The sequence below is a fragment of the Oncorhynchus mykiss genome, chromosome 17, assembly GCF_013265735.2.
Source record: "Oncorhynchus mykiss isolate Arlee chromosome 17, USDA_OmykA_1.1, whole genome shotgun sequence".
In the NCBI taxonomy this organism is placed as follows: Eukaryota; Metazoa; Chordata; class Actinopteri; order Salmoniformes; family Salmonidae; genus Oncorhynchus; species Oncorhynchus mykiss.
In genome coordinates, this window is record NC_048581.1 from 20,275,420 (window position 1) to 20,293,992 (window position 18,573).

The 18,573-nt window shown below is 45.2% G+C and overlaps 1 protein-coding gene across 6 annotated transcripts in view; it reads left to right on the forward strand.

Moving 5' to 3' along the window:
* Window positions 1-18,573, forward strand: part of LOC110517362 (transcription activator BRG1) — a 32,397-nt gene that overhangs the window by 1,630 nt on the left and 12,194 nt on the right. For 5 of the 6 annotated variants that reach the window (XM_036949268.1, XM_036949270.1, XM_036949271.1 and 2 more), the window contains exons 1-16: window positions 6,210-6,361; window positions 6,799-6,894; window positions 7,390-7,648; window positions 8,775-8,901; window positions 9,370-9,543; window positions 10,089-10,262; window positions 10,558-10,728; window positions 10,973-11,023; window positions 13,873-14,003; window positions 14,117-14,171; window positions 14,399-14,538; window positions 15,559-15,712; window positions 15,940-16,103; window positions 16,679-16,745; window positions 17,019-17,129; window positions 17,314-17,556. In XM_036949268.1, coding sequence (XP_036805163.1) covers window positions 6,217-6,361; window positions 6,799-6,894; window positions 7,390-7,648; window positions 8,775-8,901; window positions 9,370-9,543; window positions 10,089-10,262; window positions 10,558-10,728; window positions 10,973-11,023; window positions 13,873-14,003; window positions 14,117-14,171; window positions 14,399-14,538; window positions 15,559-15,712; window positions 15,940-16,103; window positions 16,679-16,745; window positions 17,019-17,129; window positions 17,314-17,556 — 2,262 coding nt within the window. In that variant the 5' untranslated portion in view covers window positions 6,210-6,216. Of the gene's footprint in view, window positions 1-3,362; window positions 3,781-5,500; window positions 5,812-6,153; window positions 6,362-6,798; window positions 6,895-7,389; window positions 7,649-8,774; window positions 8,902-9,369; window positions 9,544-10,088; window positions 10,263-10,557; window positions 10,729-10,972; window positions 11,024-13,872; window positions 14,004-14,116; window positions 14,172-14,398; window positions 14,539-15,558; window positions 15,713-15,939; window positions 16,104-16,678; window positions 16,746-17,018; window positions 17,130-17,313; window positions 17,557-18,573 lie in introns of those variants that run through there. The other variant, XM_036949273.1, reaches the window with a different exon arrangement.

An 18,573-nucleotide genomic window follows, 5' to 3' on the forward strand; every position in this document is an offset into this window, starting at 1 on the left:
ATCATTACTTTAAGACACTTTGACAGTTTCTTCAAGTGCAGTCGCAAAAACGAGCAAGTGCTATGATGAAACTGTCTCTCATGAGGAATGCCACAGGAAAGGAAGAACCAGAGTTACCTCTGCTGCAGAGGATACATTCAGTAGTTGCCAGCCTCAGAAATTTCAGCCCAAATAAATGCTTCACAGAGTTCAAGTAACAAACATATCTCAACATCAACTGTTCAGAAGAGACTGAGTAAATCAGGCCTTCATGGTTGAATTTCTGCAAAGATACAGTGCCTTGCGAAAGTATTCGGCCCCCTTGAACTTTGCGACCTTTTGCCACATTTCAGGCTTCAAACATAAAGATATAAAACTGTATTTTTTTGTGAAGAATCAACAACAAGTGGGACACAATCATGAAGTGGAACGACATTTATTGGATATTTCAAACTTTTTTAACAAATCAAAAACTGAAAAATTGGGCGTGCAAAACTATTCAAAGTTAAAACTTTGTAGCGCCACCTTTTGCTGCGATTACAGCTGTAAGTCGCTTGGGGTATGTCTCTATCAGTTTTGCACATCGAGAGACTGAAATTTTTTCCCATTCCTCCTTGCAAAACAGCTCGAGCTCAGTGAGGTTGGATGGAGAGCATTTGTGAACAGCAGTTTTCAGTTCTTTCCACAGATTCTCGATTGGATTCAGGTCTGGACTTTGACTTGGCCATTCTAACACCTGGATATGTTTATTTTTGAACCATTCCATTGTAGATTTTGCTCTATGTTTTGGATCATTGTCTTGTTGGAAGACAAATCTCCGTCCCAGTCTCAGGTCTTTTGCAGACTCCATCAGGTTTTCTTCCAGAATGGTCCTGTATTTGGCTCCATCCATCTTCCCATCAATTTTAACCATCTTCCCTGTCCCTGCTGAAGAAAAGCAGGCCCAAACCATGATGCTGCCACCACCATGTTTGACAGTGGGGATGGTGTGTTCAGGGTGATGAGCTGTGTTGCTTTTACGCCAAACATAACATTTTGCAATGTTGCCAAAAAGTAAAATTTTGGTTTCATCTGACCAGAGCACCTTCTTCCACATGTTTGGTGTGTCTCCCAGGTGGCTTGTGGCAAACTTTAAACTACACTTTTTATGGATATCTTTAAGAAATGGCTTTCTTCTTGCCACTCTTCCATAAAGGCCAGATTTGTGCAATATACGACTGATTGTTTCCCTATGGACAGAGTCTCCCACCTCAGCTGTAGATCTCTGCAGTTCATCCAGAGTGATCATGGGCCTCTTGGCTGCATCTCTGATCAGTCTTCTCCTTGTATGAGCTGAAAGTTTAGAGGGACGGCCAGGTCTTGGTAGATTTGCAGTGGTCTGATACTCCTTCCATTTCAATATTATCGCTTGCACAGTGCTCCTTGGGATGTTTAAAGCTTGGGAAATCTTTTTGTATCCAAATCCGGCTTTAAACTTCTTCACAACAGTATCTCGGACCTGCCTGGTGTGTTCCTTGTTCTTCATGATGCTCTCTGCGCTTTTAACGGACCTCTGAGACTATCACAGTGCAGGTGCATTTATACGGAGACTTGATTACACACAGGTGGATTGTATTTATCATCATTAGTCATTTAGGTCAACATTGGATCATTCAGAGATCCTCACTGAACTTCTGGAGAGAGTTTGCTGCACTGAAACTAAAGGGGCTGAATAATTTTGCACGCCCAATTTTTCAGTTTTTGATTTGTTAAAAAAGTTTGAAATATCCAATAAATGTCGTTCCACTTCATGATTGTGTCCCACTTGTTGTTGATTCTTCACAAAAAAATACAGTTTTATATCTTTATGTTTGAAGCCTGAAATATGGCAAAAGGTCGCAAAGTTCAAGGGGGCCGAATACTTTCGCAAGGCACTGTATGTAGTAACCAAAAAAGTATTTAAACAAATCAAATTAGATTTTATATTTGAGATTCTTCAAAGTAGCCACCCTTTGCCTTGATGACAGTTTTAAACACTCTTGGCATTGTCTCAACCAGCTTCACCTGGAATGATTTTCCAACAGTCTTGAAGGAGTTCCCACATATGCTGAGCAATTGTAGAATGCTTTTCCTTCACTCTGCAGTCAAACTCATTCCAAACCATCTCAATTGGGTTGAGGTTTGGTGATTGTGGAGGCCAGGTCATCTGATGCAGCACTCTCCCTCTTGGTCAAATAGGCCTTACACAGCCTGTAGGTGTGTTTGGGTCATTGTCCTGTTGAAAAACAAATGATAATCCCAATCCCCAAGCGCAAACTAGATGGGATGGCGTATCGCTGCAGAATGCTGTGGTAGCCATGCTAGTTAAGTGTGCCTTGAATTCTAAATACAGTGTCACCAGCAAAGCACCATCACACCACCTTCTCCATGCTTCACGGTGGGAACCACACATGCGGAGATCATCCATTCACCTACTCTGCGTCTCACAAAGACACTGCGGTTGGGACCAAAAATATCAAATTTGGACTCATCAGACCAATGGACAGATTTCTACCAGTCTAATGTCCATTGCTCTTGTTTCTTGGCCCAACCAAGTCTTTTCTTCTTATTGGTGTCCTTTAGTAGTGGTTTCTTTGCAGCAATTCGACCATGAAGGCCTGATTCACACAGTCTCCTCTGAACAGTTGATGTTGAGATGTCTGTTATTTGAACTCTGTTAAGCATTTATTTGGGCTGCAATTTCTGAAGCTGGTAACGCTAATGAACTTATCCTCTTGCGACGGCACTTGAATAAACTTTCAAAGTTCTTAATTTTCTGCATATACTGACCTTCATGTCTTAAAGTAATGATGGATTGTTGTTTCTGTTTGCTTATTTGAGCTGTTCTTGCCATAATATGGCCTTGGTATTTTACCAAATAGGGCTATCTCCTGTATACCACCCCTACCTTGTCACAACACAACTGATTGGCTCAAATGCATTTAGAAGGAAAGAAATTCCACAAAATAACTTTTAACAAGGCACACCTGTTAATTGAAATGCATTCCAGGTGACTACCTCATGAAACTGGTTGAGAGAATACCAAGAGTGTGCAAAGCTGTCATCAAGGCAAAGGGTGGCTACTTTGAAGAATCTCTTTGTTTAACACTTTGTTTACTACATGATTCCATATGTGTTATTTCATGGTTTTGATGTCTCCACTATTATTCTACAATGGAGAACATAGTAAAAATGAAGAAAAACCCTTGAATGAGTAGGTGTGTCCAAACGTTTGACTTGAACTGGAACTCCTCCCTATGAATACAGTGCATACACTTTTTTGAAACAATTCCTTGCAACAATCAAAACCTGTTGCCATGTAGATATATCTACATTTGTTTGTATCTATGTCTCCCTCCCTGTAGCCACTGGAAGGTATGGAGAGAACTACCATGGAGAGGACTGCCATGGAGAGGACTGCCATGGAGAGGACTGGAATGGAGAGGACTGCCATGGAGAGGTCTGCCATGGAGAGAAGTGCCATGGAGAGAAGTGCCATGGAGAGGACTGCCATGGAGAGAAATGCCATGGAGAGGACTGCCATGGAGAGGACTGCCATGGAGAGGACTGCCATGGAGAGGACTGCCATGGAGAGGACTGGTATGGAGAGGGCTGGTATGGAGAGAACTGGTATGGAAAGGACTGGTATGGAGAGAACTGGTATGCATGAGAAGGGCATGAGTGAGGAGTCCCGCTTTGCCCAGATGAAGGGCATGCCCATGAGACAGGGAGGGCACAGTGGCATGGGCCCTCCTCCCAGCCCCATGGACCAACACTCTCAAGGTAGGTACACACTCTCACCAGGGGTCTGTTCAGGAGGGTGCACAGTTGAACAATGTTCAGAAATACAGTGGGGCAAAAAAGTATTTAGTCAGCCACCAATTGGGCAAGTTCTCCCACTTAAAAAGATGCGAGAGGCCTGTATTTTCATCATAGGTACACTTCAACTATGACAGACAAAATGAGAAAAAAAATCCAGAAAATCACATTGTAGGATTTTTAAGGAATTTATTTGCAAATTATGGTGGAAAATAAGTATTTGGTCACCTACAAACAAGCAAGATTTCTGGCTCTCACAGACCTGTAACTTCTTCTTTAAGAGGCTCCTCTGTCCTCCACTCGTTACCTGTATTAGTGACCAAAGAGCTGTCAAAGGACACCAGAAACAAAATTGAAGACCTGCACCAGGCTGGGAAGACTGAATCTGCAATAGGTAAGCAGCTTGGTTTGAAGAAATCAACTGTGGGAGCAATTATTAGGAAATGGAAGACATACAAGACCACTGATAATCTCCCTCGATCTGGGGCTCCACACAAGATCTCACCCCGTGGGGTCAAAATGATCACAAGAACGGTGAGCAAAAATCCCAGAACCACACGGGGGGACCTAGTGAATGACCTGCAGAGAGCTGGGACCAAAGTAACAAAGCCTACCATCAGTAACACACTACGCCGCCAGGGACTCAAATCCTGCAGTGCCAGACGTGTCCCCCTGCTAGAGAGCATTTGGATGATCCAGAAAAAGATTGGGAGAATGTCATATGGTCAGATGAAACCAAAATATAACTTTTTGGTAAAAACTCAACTCGTCGTGTTTGGAGGACAAAGAATGCTGAGTTGCATCCAAAGATCACCATACCTACTGTGAAGCATGGGGGTGGAAACATCATGCTTTGGGGCTGTTTTTCTGCAAAGGGACCAGGACGACTGATCCGTGTAAAGGAAAGAATGAATGGGGCCATGTATTGTGAGATTTTGAGTGAAAACCTCCTTCCATCAGCAAGGGCATTGAAGAGGAAACGTGGCTGGGTCTTTCAGCATGACAATGGTCCCAAACACACCGCCCGGGCAACGAAGGAGTGGCTTCGTAAGAAGCATTTCAAGGTCCTGGAGTGGCCTAGCCAGTCTCCAGATCTCAACCCCATTGAAAATCTTTGGAGGGAGTTGAAAGTCTGTGTTGCCCAGCAACAGCCCCAAAACATCACTGCTCTAGAGGAGATCTGCATGGAGGAATGGGCCAAAATACCAGCAACAGTGTGTGAAAACCTTGTGAAGACTTACAGAAAACGTTTGACCTCTGTCATTGCCAACAAAGGGTATATAACAAAGTATTGAGATAAACTTTTGTTATTGACCAAATACTTATTTTCCACCATAATTTGCAAATAAATTCATTCAAAATCCTACAATGTGATTTTCTGGATTTTTTTTTCTCATTTTGTCTGTCATAGTTGAAGTGTACCTATGATGAAAATTACAGGCCTCTCTCATCTTTTTAAGTGGGAGAACTTGCACAATTGGTGGCTGACTAAATACTTTTTTGCCCCACTGTAACTGTATTGTATAGAACCTATATTATTATCTGTTATGGTAGAATTGGATATTGTGTCAAATCTTTTCATTTGTATATGTCATGTTTCACCTCACTAAATATCCCCTTTCTCTCTCTCTCTCTCTCTCTCTCTCTCTCTCTCTCTCTTTCCATCTCCCTCTCTCTCCACCAGGCTACCACTCCCCACTCGGCGGCTCTGACCACTCCAGCCCCGTCCCTTCCAACGGGCCCCCCTCTGGCCCTCTCCAACCCTCTAGCGCTGGCCCAAATCCCTCAGACACCTCCTCCAACCCAGACTCCCAAACCCTGGGGGGCCAGAACCAGCAGCAGAACCGGCCCGGTGGGCCCCAGCAAAGTGGCTCCGGCCCTGGCCCTCATGGCCCCAGCCCTGGCCCCACCACCCCTGGTGGCCCCGGAGGAGGCCCTACTCCTTTCAACCAGAACCAGCTTCACCAGCTGCGGGCCCAGATCATGGCCTATAAGGCATGTACAGAATATTGATGATTTAAGGGTTGAAAGACCGATACGTGTTTAAGATGATACATTATAACTGATATATAATGTGTAATGTGTAATGACTGCCTATGGTTATTTATAATGTCTCCAAACTCTGAGTGGTCCACAATGTTGTTTTTAATATGTAGCTAATATGCCTTGTCACCTGAGGTATAAATATTGTAGAGTGACTCTTTATATGCTTTTTAATTTAATTACAATTTCATGACTAAAGGGTAGACAAGCAAGTCAATGAACATCATTCACATGTTACAATAACTAACATTAACGTACTGGATTGCTACTTTAATAAACTTTTGTCCCTGTAAGATGCTGGCCAGGGGGCAGCCACTACCGGACCATCTCCAGATGGCTGTCCAGGGGAAGAGGCCCATGGGGTGCAGCCCAGGGTTGCAGGGTCCGGGGCCAGGGCAGGGGGGACTGGGGCAGCCCATGCCCAGCCTGGCTCCTGGAGGTCCTGGAGGTGTGGGACCAGGACCAGGAGGACCCATGGGCCAGGGCTACAACAGAGCTCACGGTGAGGGAGGCAGAATGAAGAGCATTGGATATTGATCTATGTAATTACAGTAGCTAGTTGAAACGGGAAGATTGATCAGTCTGCTCCAGCCTCAGTCTGCTCCAGCCTCAGTCTGCTCCAGCCTCTCCGACCTAATGTGTGTGTATCGGGTGGGTTTGGATACAAAGCAGAAGACACATTTCCATCTCGTGTGGACTAATAAAATATATTTTATCTCAAGCATTTCACTGCACCCGCAATAACATCTGCTAAACACGTGTATGAGACCAATAAGATTTGATTTGATCAGTCAAGTAATCAGCATCTAAATGCTGAGAGAAGTAGCAAGCTTGTATTGTTTTGATCTGGTACAGTAGCTGGATATCTGTTTTCCAATAGGTCTGAAAAGTATGAAACATTAGTTTTTCTCTGAATATACCACTGATATAATGTTGTAGGGATGATGGGACCCAACATGCCCCCTCCAGGCCCCTCTGGTCCAACCGGCATGCAGGGACAGAACCCCAACGGACCCCCCAAGTCCTGGTCTGAAGGTGAACATAATAACACACTTTCTTCTGAGGGGCAATGAGTTCAAGTTTATTATAGTTAGTCACATAGTAGGAACAGATGTGGGATCTTAATTTGATCACTGTTTTGTTGCTGAGAATTTTCCTTCAAAGCTGGAAATGTGAACATGTAGTGTATTTGAGTTTTTAAAAGTCTTCTAAAGTTTGTAATTTCCACTTTGAAATTGTTGACTTGATTTGCCCTAATGAACAATATATCAACCCATACAAAAATGTCCTGTTGCTGCAGGATTATTTTCCTGCTGTAGCAAACTAAGATCCTACATCTGTACTCACATAGTAGTTAGTCACATAGCAGTTAGTCAACACAGAGTTAATTGTTAAAACATTATTCATGATGGCATTTCATGATTTAGTCCTGTATATCATTTGAATCCATGTTAGGTTTTGGTCAGTTACAATCACATCAATAAATTGATTGATGGTTAGTTACCTTTGCCCTTTCTTTTCTTCCCCCAGGTCCGATGGTAAACGCCGCCGCCCCCTCTAACGCCCCCCAGAAGTTGATCCCTCCCCAGCCGACGGGCCGTCCCTCCCCCGCTCCACCCTCCATACCCCCTGCGGCCTCCCCGGTCATGCCCCCCCAGACCCAGTCCCCTGGGCAGCCGGTCCAGCCCTCACCCATGGTGCCCCACCATGCCAAGCAGAACCGCATTACCCCCATCCAGAAACCCCACGGACTCGACCCGGTGGAAATACTGCAGGAGAGGGAGTACAGGTAACCTATGAACCCTGACCCTTAAGCCCTGACTCTTAAGCCCTGTGGAGAAACTGCAGGAGGGGGATTACAGGTAATACACTAACCCTGACCCTTAACCCCTGACCCCTAACCCGATACTGCAGGAAAGGGATTACAGGTAATACACTAACCCTGTCCCTTAACCCCTGACCCCTAACCCGGTGGAGATACTGCAGGAAAGGGATTACAGGTACAGTACACCGTTAATCAAAATGTTTTTATAAAGCCCTTTTTACATCAAAGAGCAGTAACCTGGCCTAGACCACAAAGAGCAGTAACCTGGCCTAGACCACAAAGAGCAGTAACCTGGCCTAGACCCCAAAGAGCAGTAACCTGGCCTAGACCACAAAGAGCAGTAACCTGGCCTAGACCACAAAGAGCAGTAACCTGGCCTAGACCCCAAAGAGCAGTAACCTGGCCTAGACCCCAAGGAGCAGTAACCAGGCCTAGACCCCAAAGAGCAGTAACCTGGCCTAGACCCCAAAGAGCAGTAACCTGGCATACACCACAAAGAGCAGTAACCTGGCCTAGACCTCAAAGAGCAGTAACCTGGCCTAGACCTCAAAGAGCAGTAACCTGGCCTAGACCCCAAAGAGCAGTAACCTGGCCTAGACCACAAAGAGCAGTAACCTGGCCTAGACCCCAAAGAGCAGTAACCTGGCCTAGACCCCAAAGAGCAGTAACCTGGCCTAGACCCCAAAGAGCAGTAACCTGGCCAAGACCCCAAAGAGCAGTAACCTGGCCTAGACCCCAAAGAGCAGTAACCTGGCCTAGACCCCAAAGAGCAGTAACCTGGCCTAGACCCCAAAGAGCAGTAACCTGGCCTAGACCCCAAAGAGCAGTAACCTGGCCTAGACCCCAAAGAGCAAACAGCATTATACATCATTCATCGTACATTAATTTAATAGATAGAAACATAGTTACACAGCTAGTCGTACTATATATACATTTATAATAGCAGACTGAGTTCTCTACAGCACTAGTACTGTCTGTCTCTCATACTATCCCCCTCTCTACTTTTCTCTCTCTCTCTCTGTGTCTCTCTCTCTTGCTCTCCTTTCTCTCCCTCCCTCCTCCCTATCTCGTGTCTCTGTGGTATCTCCAGACTGCAGGCTCGTATCACCCATCGTATAGCTGAGTTGGAGAACCTCCCTGGCTCTCTGGCTGGAGACCTGAGGACCAAGGCCACCATCGAACTCAAGGCCCTCCAGCTGCTCAACTTCCAGAGACAGGTAGACTACTGGCCCGCCCTGCGGATCACACACAGGACTGTGTTGTACTGCAGCACTCCTTCGTAGCGTCTACATGACACTGTCATTACAATGACCCTTCATAACGTCTACATGACACTGTCATTACAATGACCCTTCATAACGGCTACATGACACTGTCATTACAATGACCCTTCATAACGGCTACATTACACTGTCATTACAATGACCCCTCATAACGTCTACATGACACTGTCATTACAATGACCCTTCATAACGGCTACATGACACTGTCATTACAATGACATAACAGAAGTCCTATAAACAGTCATGACTCTTTAACTATGTTGTGCAGTTGAAACAGTCCTGAAAACACTGGAGCCTGTTGAGACCCTCTCCCCTACAGTATTCCCACACATGATGGGGACGATGATGATGATGCATTTATATCCACATTTCTCCTGCCTCCGGTCTCTTCCAACCCCACAGCTGCGTCAGGAGGTAGTGGTGTGTATGCGTAGGGACACCGCTCTGGAGACAGCTCTGGATGCGAAGGCCTACAAGAGGAGCAAGCGCCAGTCCCTACGAGAAGCCCGCATCACAGAGAAACTGGAGAAACAGCAGAAGATCGAACAGGAGCGTAAACGTCGACAGAAACACCAGGTAGACTAACACAAACCTGGGGCCGGGTTACACCTGCTTCTAGACTAAGAACTATTTACAATGGAGATTATTTGCGGGAAGTGTTGTGCTTTTCAAGGCACAATGTCAGATAACATCCTTTATGAAGTTTAGATTATTTGAACTCCTTTTATCCGCAATGAGGATATTTGGGAGAAGTATATCTCACTCTAATATATTTCACTCTTTTGCTGTTCGTCATAAAAACAAAAGTTATTAGATACATTATGTTAATCAGTAGTAGCAGTAGGAAAGGGGAAGGGGGATATCTAGTCATGTGGAACAAACGAATGCCTTCAACTGAAATGTGTCTTCCACATTTAACCCAACCCCTCTGAATCAGAGAGGTGCGGGAGAGCTGCCTTGATCGGCATCCACGTCTTCGGCGCCCGGGGACCAGTGGGTTAACTGCCTTGCTCAGGATTAGAAGCAGCAGTAGTAGTAGTAGCAGCAGTACCACCACGCCAGCTAGAAATGCTTGCTATGGGACAGAACTGAATACTGACTCTCATCCCGTCTGTCTCCAGGAGTATCTGAGCATTATCCTGGCCCACGCCAAAGACTTTAAGGAGTACCACCGCTCTATCACAGCTAAGATCCAGAAAGCCACCAAGGCCGTGGCCACATACCACGCCAACACAGAGCGCGAGCAGAAGAAGGAGAACGAGCGCATCGAGAAGGAGAGGATGAGGAGGCTGATGGTGAGGACCATTACATACATAGACAGACAGTACATATTCTTATTCACACACTTGTGTGTGTATAAAGACACACACGTGCAAACACTCATACTCTTTCCCGTACTTAGACACACACTTATGTGTATACAAAGACACACACTAATGTGGAAACACGCTCTTACAATGCACATTACTTTACACTACTCTCTCTACTCTGATTCCCGCACACAGACTCATCCATCTCACATCAATGAGTTTTGTCTGAATATCTCCCCCACTCTCTCTCTCTCTCTCTCTCCACCCTCTCCCTCTCTAGGCTGAGGATGAGGAGGGCTACCGTAAACTGATTGACCAGAAGAAGGACAAGCGTCTGGCCTACCTGCTGCAGCAGACGGATGAGTACGTGGCCAACCTCACTGAGTTGGTCCGGGCTCACAAGCTGGTACAGGCCCTCAAAGAGAAGAAGAAGAAGAGGAAGAAGAAGAAGGTATGAGAGAGAGAGAGAGAGGGTCATTATGCCCATGACTGATATGTTCATGTAGTGATTCGTTGAGACGGACACATGACAGACGAGGTTTCAACCTGACTGGGATCTCCTGAGGAATTTGTGTGTGTAGATGTGGTTGTGAGCTGTCGTCAGCACTAGTCTCTGTAGGTAGTTGATAGAGTCGGTGTGTAGATGTGGTTGTGAGTGTGATAAACACACTGATGTGTGGATGTCTTTCCTACAGAAGCTGGAGAACGCTGAGGGTCAGACTCCTGTACTGGGACCTGATGGAGAAGTGAGTGGGATATTAAACTAACGTACTGGACATTTGAGTCATTTATCAGATGCTCGTATCCAGAGAAACTTACTGTAATGAGTGCATATATGTTCATACTTTTTCATAACCAATCTACAGTACACTGTTATAGATACATCACTATGGTTACCAGTATGTTCCCTGTTGTTATACAGTACTACTAGACATAGAATTTGACCGCACAAAAACATTATGTGGCGTACTGCACTAGCATTGAATAGTCCCCACGATATGCAACTTTTCAGGGAAGTCAGGAACAAATACACACAGTCAGTCAGGAAAGCAAAGTCTAGCTTTTTCAAGCGGAAATTTGCATCCTGTAGCTCTAACTCCAAAAGGTTTTGGGACACTGTAAATTCCATGGAGAATGAGAGCACCTCCTCCCAGCTGCCCCCTGCACTGAGGTTAGGAAACAATGTCACCACCGATAAATCCATGATAATCGAGAACTTCAAGAAGCATTTCTCTACGGCTGGCCATGCTTTCCTCCTCGCTACCAGAACCCCGGCCAACAGCTCCGCACCCCCGCAGCTACTTGCCCAAGCCTCCCCAGCTTCTCCTTAGCTGATGTTCTGAAATAGCTGCAAAACCTGGACCTGTACAAATCATCTGGGCTAGACAATCTGGACCCTCTCTTTCTAAAATGTTCCGCCAACTATTGTTGCAACCCCTATTACTAGTCTGTTTAAACTCTTTCGTATTGTCCGAGATTCCTAAATATTGGAAAGCTGCCGCGGTCATCCCCCTCTTTGAAGGGGGTGACACTCTAGACCCAAACTGTTACAGAACTATATACATCTTTCCCTGCCTTTCAAGTCTTCGAAAGCCAAGTTAACAAACAGATCCCTGACCATTTCGAATTCCACCGTACCTTCTCCGCTGTGCAATCCGGTTTCCGAGCTGCTCACGGGTGCACCTCAGCCACGCTCAAGGTACTAAACGATATCATAACCGCCATAGATAAAAGACAGTACTGTGCAGTCGTCTTCAACGACCTGGCCAAGGCTTTCGACTCTGTCAATCACCGTATTCTTATCTACAGACTCAACAGCCTTAGTTTCGCAAATGACTTCCTCGTCTGGTTCACCAACTACTTCTCAGATAGAGTTCAGTGTGTCAAATCAGACGGCCTGTTGTCCGGACCTCTGGCAGTCTCTATGAGGGTACTACAGGGTCAATTCTCAGGCCGACTCTTTTCTCTGTATATCTCAATGATGTTGCTCTTCCTGCGGGTGATTCCTTGATCCACCTCTACGCAGACGACACCATTCTGTATACATCTGGCCCTTCTTTGGACACTGTTAACAAACCTCCTAACAAGCTTCAATGCCATACAACACTCCTTCCGTGGCCTCCCAACTGCTCATAAATACAGGTAAAACTAAATGAATGCTCTTCAACCGATCGCTGCCCGCACCTGCCCGCCCGACTAGCATCACTACTCTGGACGGTTCTGACTTAGAATATGTGGACAACTACAAATACCTAGGTGTCTGGATAGACTGTAAACTCTATTTCCAGACTCATATTAAGCATCTCCAATCCAAAATTAAATCTAGAATTGGCTTCCTATTTCGCAACAAAGCCTCCTTCACTCATGCTGCCAAACATAGCCTTGTAAAACTGACTATCCTACCGATCCTCGGCTTCGGTAGTGTCATTTACAAAATAGCCTCCAACACTCTACTCAGCAAACTGGATGCAGCCTATCACAGTGCCATCCGTTTTGTCACCAAAACCCCATATACCACCCACCACTGCGACCTGTATGCTCTCGTCGGCTGGCCCTCGCTACATATTCGTCGCCAAACCCACTGGCTCCAGGTTATCTATAAGTCTTTGCGAGGTAAAGCTCTGCCTTATCTCAGCTCACTGGTTACCATAGCAACACCCATCAAAGCCAACACCTCCTTAGGCCGCCTTTCCTTCCAGTTCTCTGCTGCCAATGACTCGAACAAATTGCAAAAATCGCTGAAGTTGGAGACATATCTCCCTCACTAACTTTAATCACCAGCTATCTGAGCAGCTTACCGATCGCTGCAGCTGTACACAGCCCATCTGTAAATAGCCCATCCAACTACCTACCTCATCCCCATATTGTTTTTATTTACTTTTTTGTTCTTTTGCACACCAGTATTTCTACTTGCACATCATCATCTGCACATCTGTCACTCCAGTGTTAATGTGCTAAATCGTAATTACTTCGCTACTATGGACGATTTATTGCCTTACCTCCTTACTCCATTTGCACACACTGTATATAGACTTTCTATTGTGTTATTGACTGTACTTTTGTTTTACTCCATGTGTAACTCTGTGTCGTTGTATGTGTCGAACTGCTTTGCTTTATCTTGGCCGGGTCACAATTGTAAATGAGAACTTGTTCTCAACTGGCCTACCTGGTTAAATAAAGGTGTTCCCAACTGGCCTACCTGGTTAAATAAAGGTGTTCTCAACTGGCCTACCTGGTTAAATACACCTGTTCTCACCTGGCCTACCTGGTTAAATAAAGCTGTTCTCAACTGGCCTACCTGGTTAAATAAACCTGTTCTCAACTGGCCTACCTGGTTAAATAAACCTGTTCTCAACTGGCCTACCTGGTTAAATAAAGGTGAAATAAAACAATAGTTTAAAATAGTCATGGTTCAGCAGGTATCTGCATCAGTGTCCAGAGACATCCAGGGAGAGTAGCTGATGTGTTAGCAGCAGCTAATGGGGATCCTAGTAAAATGCAAAAAATTATCAGTATTTGTAGACGCCAAGAATAGTATATTTCCCCTTCAATGTCAGCATCCAGTGTTTTTCTGACTCGCTCCCCCTCCCTCCAGCCTCTAGATGAGACGTCCCAGATGAGTGACCTACCAGTGAAGGTGATCCACGTGGAAAGTGGTAACATCCTGACAGGGGCGGACGCTCCTAAAGCTGGACAGCTGGACACATGGCTGGAGATGAACCCTGGGTACGAGGCTGGAGGAGGAGGATGAGATGGGCCTATTAGGTTTTTAGGGGTATATTTTAGAGGGGGTAAAGGTATGTTTGTGGTTGTAATACGGATGTTTTCTGCTGTTCCAGGTACGAGGTGGCCCCTCGCTCTGACAGTGAAGACAGTGGATCGGAAGAGGAGGAGGTGGGTTGGGTCATAAAAGATAGTACCCAACCATGACTAAACTCTTATTATACAGATTACAGGATGAAAACGCTACAAGTAGGAACCAAATCAACTGAATTGGTTGAACAGTCATAAAGACTAGATTAATTCCACACTCTCTCTGTACCAAAGCTATGACCAGTCTGTCTGAGTGGTGATTGACAGGTTGTTGTTGTCCCGCCCCTGGCCTGTCATTGGCCTGTCAGGAGGAAGAGGAGGAGCCCCAGCCGGCAGTGCCTCCAGTAGTGGTCCTCCCAGTGTTAGTGGGGTTAGAGGAGAAGAAGAAGAAGATCCCAGACCCAGACAGTGAAGAAGTATCAGAGGTGGACGTACGACACATCATAGAGTGAGCACACTACACCTGGGTCCCTATAGAGTCATAATACCCATAAAACCTAGCGGTCAAGCAGGGAAATGGTTCCAATAGTCACCATTCCTTTTTCCCACGTCTAGATTTTAGAAAGACTTAAAATAAGGGCTGTGTTTCGGGTAGGCTTACATGATATTTTGATCACCGTGGAAATCTCTCTATCAATATATTCGCCTGTATTTACCCCCCAAAAATTGAATGCTAATGAGCTCCTAATGTAGCATTTTCGAAGCATAGGAAATAGAGATAAATATATTGATTAAAAGTCACCTTGTCCGAGAGAGATTTACATGGTTATCAAAATGTCATGTAAGCCTACACGAAACACAGACCTTATTTTAAGTGTTTCTAAAATTGAGACGTGATTTGACTTTGAAATTGTTTGGAAGGGCCCATAAGTAGGCATTTAACTGTTAGTCCACACCTGCTGTTTACAAAGCATGTGACAAATACATTTAGATTAGATGATTTGATTTGAAATGTCTGGTGCATGATTCAGGGTCTGAGTCAAAAGAAACATTGATTTTCAGTGAGGAATTGGGTGAATCTCAAACCTCTGACCTTCTCCAATGTGTTTTGAGGAGGCAAGAAGAAAGGGTACAAGGAGACACAATTGAGATTCACCTGTTGTACACTCCTGCCTACACATTGGATATATTTAAATAAGCCATAAAGACAGAAATGCCTACAATTCAGGTTTGGGGTCAAACGTTCCATATAATATTCAGTGAGAAATTGACCCTAATGCTGTTTTGCTGACTTGCAAATCCTTATCAATGACGGAGTGAATTTTCCAGCTAAAGATGCTTGTCTCTCATAGCGCTAGAATTCTTTTTAAATAGCACACTTACTTTATAGGGCTCATGCCAATATGTAATAATAAATAATAATACATTGAATTTATAACACGTTTTACATTGAAAAACTATCTCAAAGTGCTACAGTGATTGCATTAAAGCCATTCAGCCACTGTTTCTTCCCTGGTTCCGTCCCTAGGCACGCTAAACAGGATGTGGATGATGAGTATAACAGTGCAGAGGCAGCGTTCGCTCGGGGACTCCAGTCTTATTACGCTGTGGCCCATGCTGTCACTGAGAGAGTGGAGAAACAGTCCACTATACTCATCAACGGACAACTGAAACAGTACCAGGTGAAGGAGCACTGACAAGAGGCTGAATAAGCCTGAGAAGTGACATTTACTTTCTTAAGTCATTAGAAGAGACCCAGACCAACCTGTATAATTTTGGCTGGCTGACATTGTCCTTTGTCTTCCTCTGTTGATTCTCTCTCCTCTTCCTCTCCTTGTCTCTCTCCTCTCTCCTCTTTCTTTCCTTGTCTGTCCTTTCCACTCAAACTGTTTGTCCCTCCCTCCCTCAGATTAAAGGTCTGGAGTGGCTGGTGTCTCTCTACAACAACAATCTGAATGGTATCCTGGCTGATGAGATGGGACTAGGAAAGACCATCCAGACCATCGCTCTCATCACGTACCTGATGGAGAACAAACGAGTCAACGGACCTTTCCTCATCATAGTACCGCTCTCGTGAGTACTGTACCGCTCTGCCACGCACGGAGAACCATGGCTTCAATTACAATTAAACTTTAAAGGGACATTACACTCCAAAATCAATCACGTTTTCAAGACCCCAACATTGGTCGTATGTTGAGCTACTGTAAGTCCGTGTCACAGGCCGTTTTGTAGATTCAGCTATGTGCCACAGTCCAAAATGAATGGAAGACATAAGCTCCACATCATTTCCAGATTTCCTGTGCTTATTTTATCCATTAATTTGTGGTTGACGGACAAGTATATAGCTGGGTATACACAACTGATGGTGTGGGACTTTTGAAGAGTACTGTCCCTTTAATTGTAACTGTATTCATAGTACACTTAACGTGACTGTCATACATGATATGATGGAGTACAGTACTAATGAGAGGGAAACAATGATCCGGAGAGAGGGGTGGGTAAGGTTTGGTACAGTCGCATAATTAAAAAGTCATAATTAAAATAGAAATAGAATAGTAATATATATGTATCTATCGCTATGGGTACAGTGCTATTTGTTTGCTTAGGTAAGTTTGGCCCTCTGTTTTCCTCTCTTCTCATATTGACAGAACTCTCTCTAACTGGGTGTATGAGTTTGACAAGTGGGCTCCGTCTGTAGTGAAAGTCTCCTACAAGGTGAGTTGGAGCAGCTAACCTTCCGCCAACTATATGGTAACCATGGAAACACTGATTACTTGGGGTCCTGAAATACAGCCATATGGGCGGCCGTGTGGAAGCCTGTCTATAATGCATTCAAATCAAAAGTGTATCACTTGCAGCCAGAACAACAACAACTAGGCCTATTATGAATACAAATGTAATGTCACGCCATTCTAGTAATTATTCATTTAATTAATTCATTAATGTCAAGTTAAATCCGAGTTCCTGTCCTTCATGTTGTCTCTGTAGGGTTCCCCTCAGGCCAGAAGGGCCTTCATCCCCCAGCTACGCAGCGGCAAGTTCAACGTTCTCCTCACTACCTATGAGTACATCATCAAGGATAAACAGGTCCTAGCCAAGGTAACACACTGACACACACTCTACCTCCAGCATGATTCTGAACAACTCTCACCATGACCATTTGACTGATGACCCATACACCCTCTTTCTGTCTTCTCGTACTCCCCAACCCTCTTTCTCCCCCTCTCTCTCTCTCTCTCTCCCCCTCTCTCTCTCTCCTCCTCCACTCCCTCTCCCCCCACAGATCCGGTGGAAGTACATGATCGTGGACGAGGGCCACCGGATGAAGAACCACCACTGTAAGCTGACCCAGGTCCTCAACACTCACTACCTGGCCCCCAGGAGAGTGCTCCTAACGGGGACACCGCTCCAGAACAAGCTGCCTGAGCTCTGGGCCCTGCTCAACTTTCTCCTGCCCACCATCTTTAAGAGCTGCAGTACCTTTGAACAGTGGTTCAATGCACCATTCGCTATGACTGGAGAGAAGGTGAGGTTTTTTTAGCTGAAAGAAGTTGAGAAATGCTATATAAACTGAGGAAAAATATGAACGCAACATGTAAAGTGTTGGTCCCATGTTTCATGAACAGAAATAAAAGATCCCAGAAAGTGTATTTCTCTCACAATTTGTGCACAAATTTGTTTACATCCCTGTTAGTGAGCATTTCTCCTTTATCAAGATGATCCATCCACCTGACAGGTGTGGCATATCAAGAAGCTGATTAAACAGCATGATCATTACACAGGTGCACGTTGTGCTGGGATTTGAAAATGTGCAGTTTTGTCACACAACACAATACCACAGATGTCTCAAGTTTCGAGGGAGTGTGCAATTGGCATGCTGACAGCAGCAATGTCCACCAGAGCTGTTGCTAGAGAATGTAATGTTAATTTCTCTACCATAAGCCACCTCCAACGGCATTTTAGAAAATTTGGCCGTACATCCAACTGGCCTCACAACCACAGACCAGGGGTAACAAGGAGTCGCTAGAGCGCAATGAGCCAAGTACAGCCCCCCAGCCAGACCCTCCCCTAAACCGGACGACACTGGGCCAATTGTGCACCGCATTATGGGACTTGCGGTCTTGGCTGGTTGTGACACAGCCTGGGATCAAACCCGGGTCTGTAGTGACGCCTCAAGCACTGCGATGCAGTGCCTTAGACCGCTGCGCACTTGGGAGGCTGCGGCCCACATTTAATCGGCTCATCTGTCCCGCGGGCTGCCAGCTGCCAATCACTACTACATACACTACTGACATTGTTACTGTTGTAAATTACCATTGTAGCAGGAAACTATTGGCAGTTCGTCTGTCCAGTGTCTGTGTTCTTTTGCCCATCTTAATCTTTTATTTTTATTGGCCAGTCTAAGATGAGGCTTTTTCTTTGCAACTCTACCTAGAAGGCCAGCATCCCGCAGTTGCCTCTTCACTGTTGACGTTGAGACTGGTGTTTTGTGGGTACTATTTAATGAAGCTGCCAGTTGAGGACTTATGAGGCGTCTGTTTCT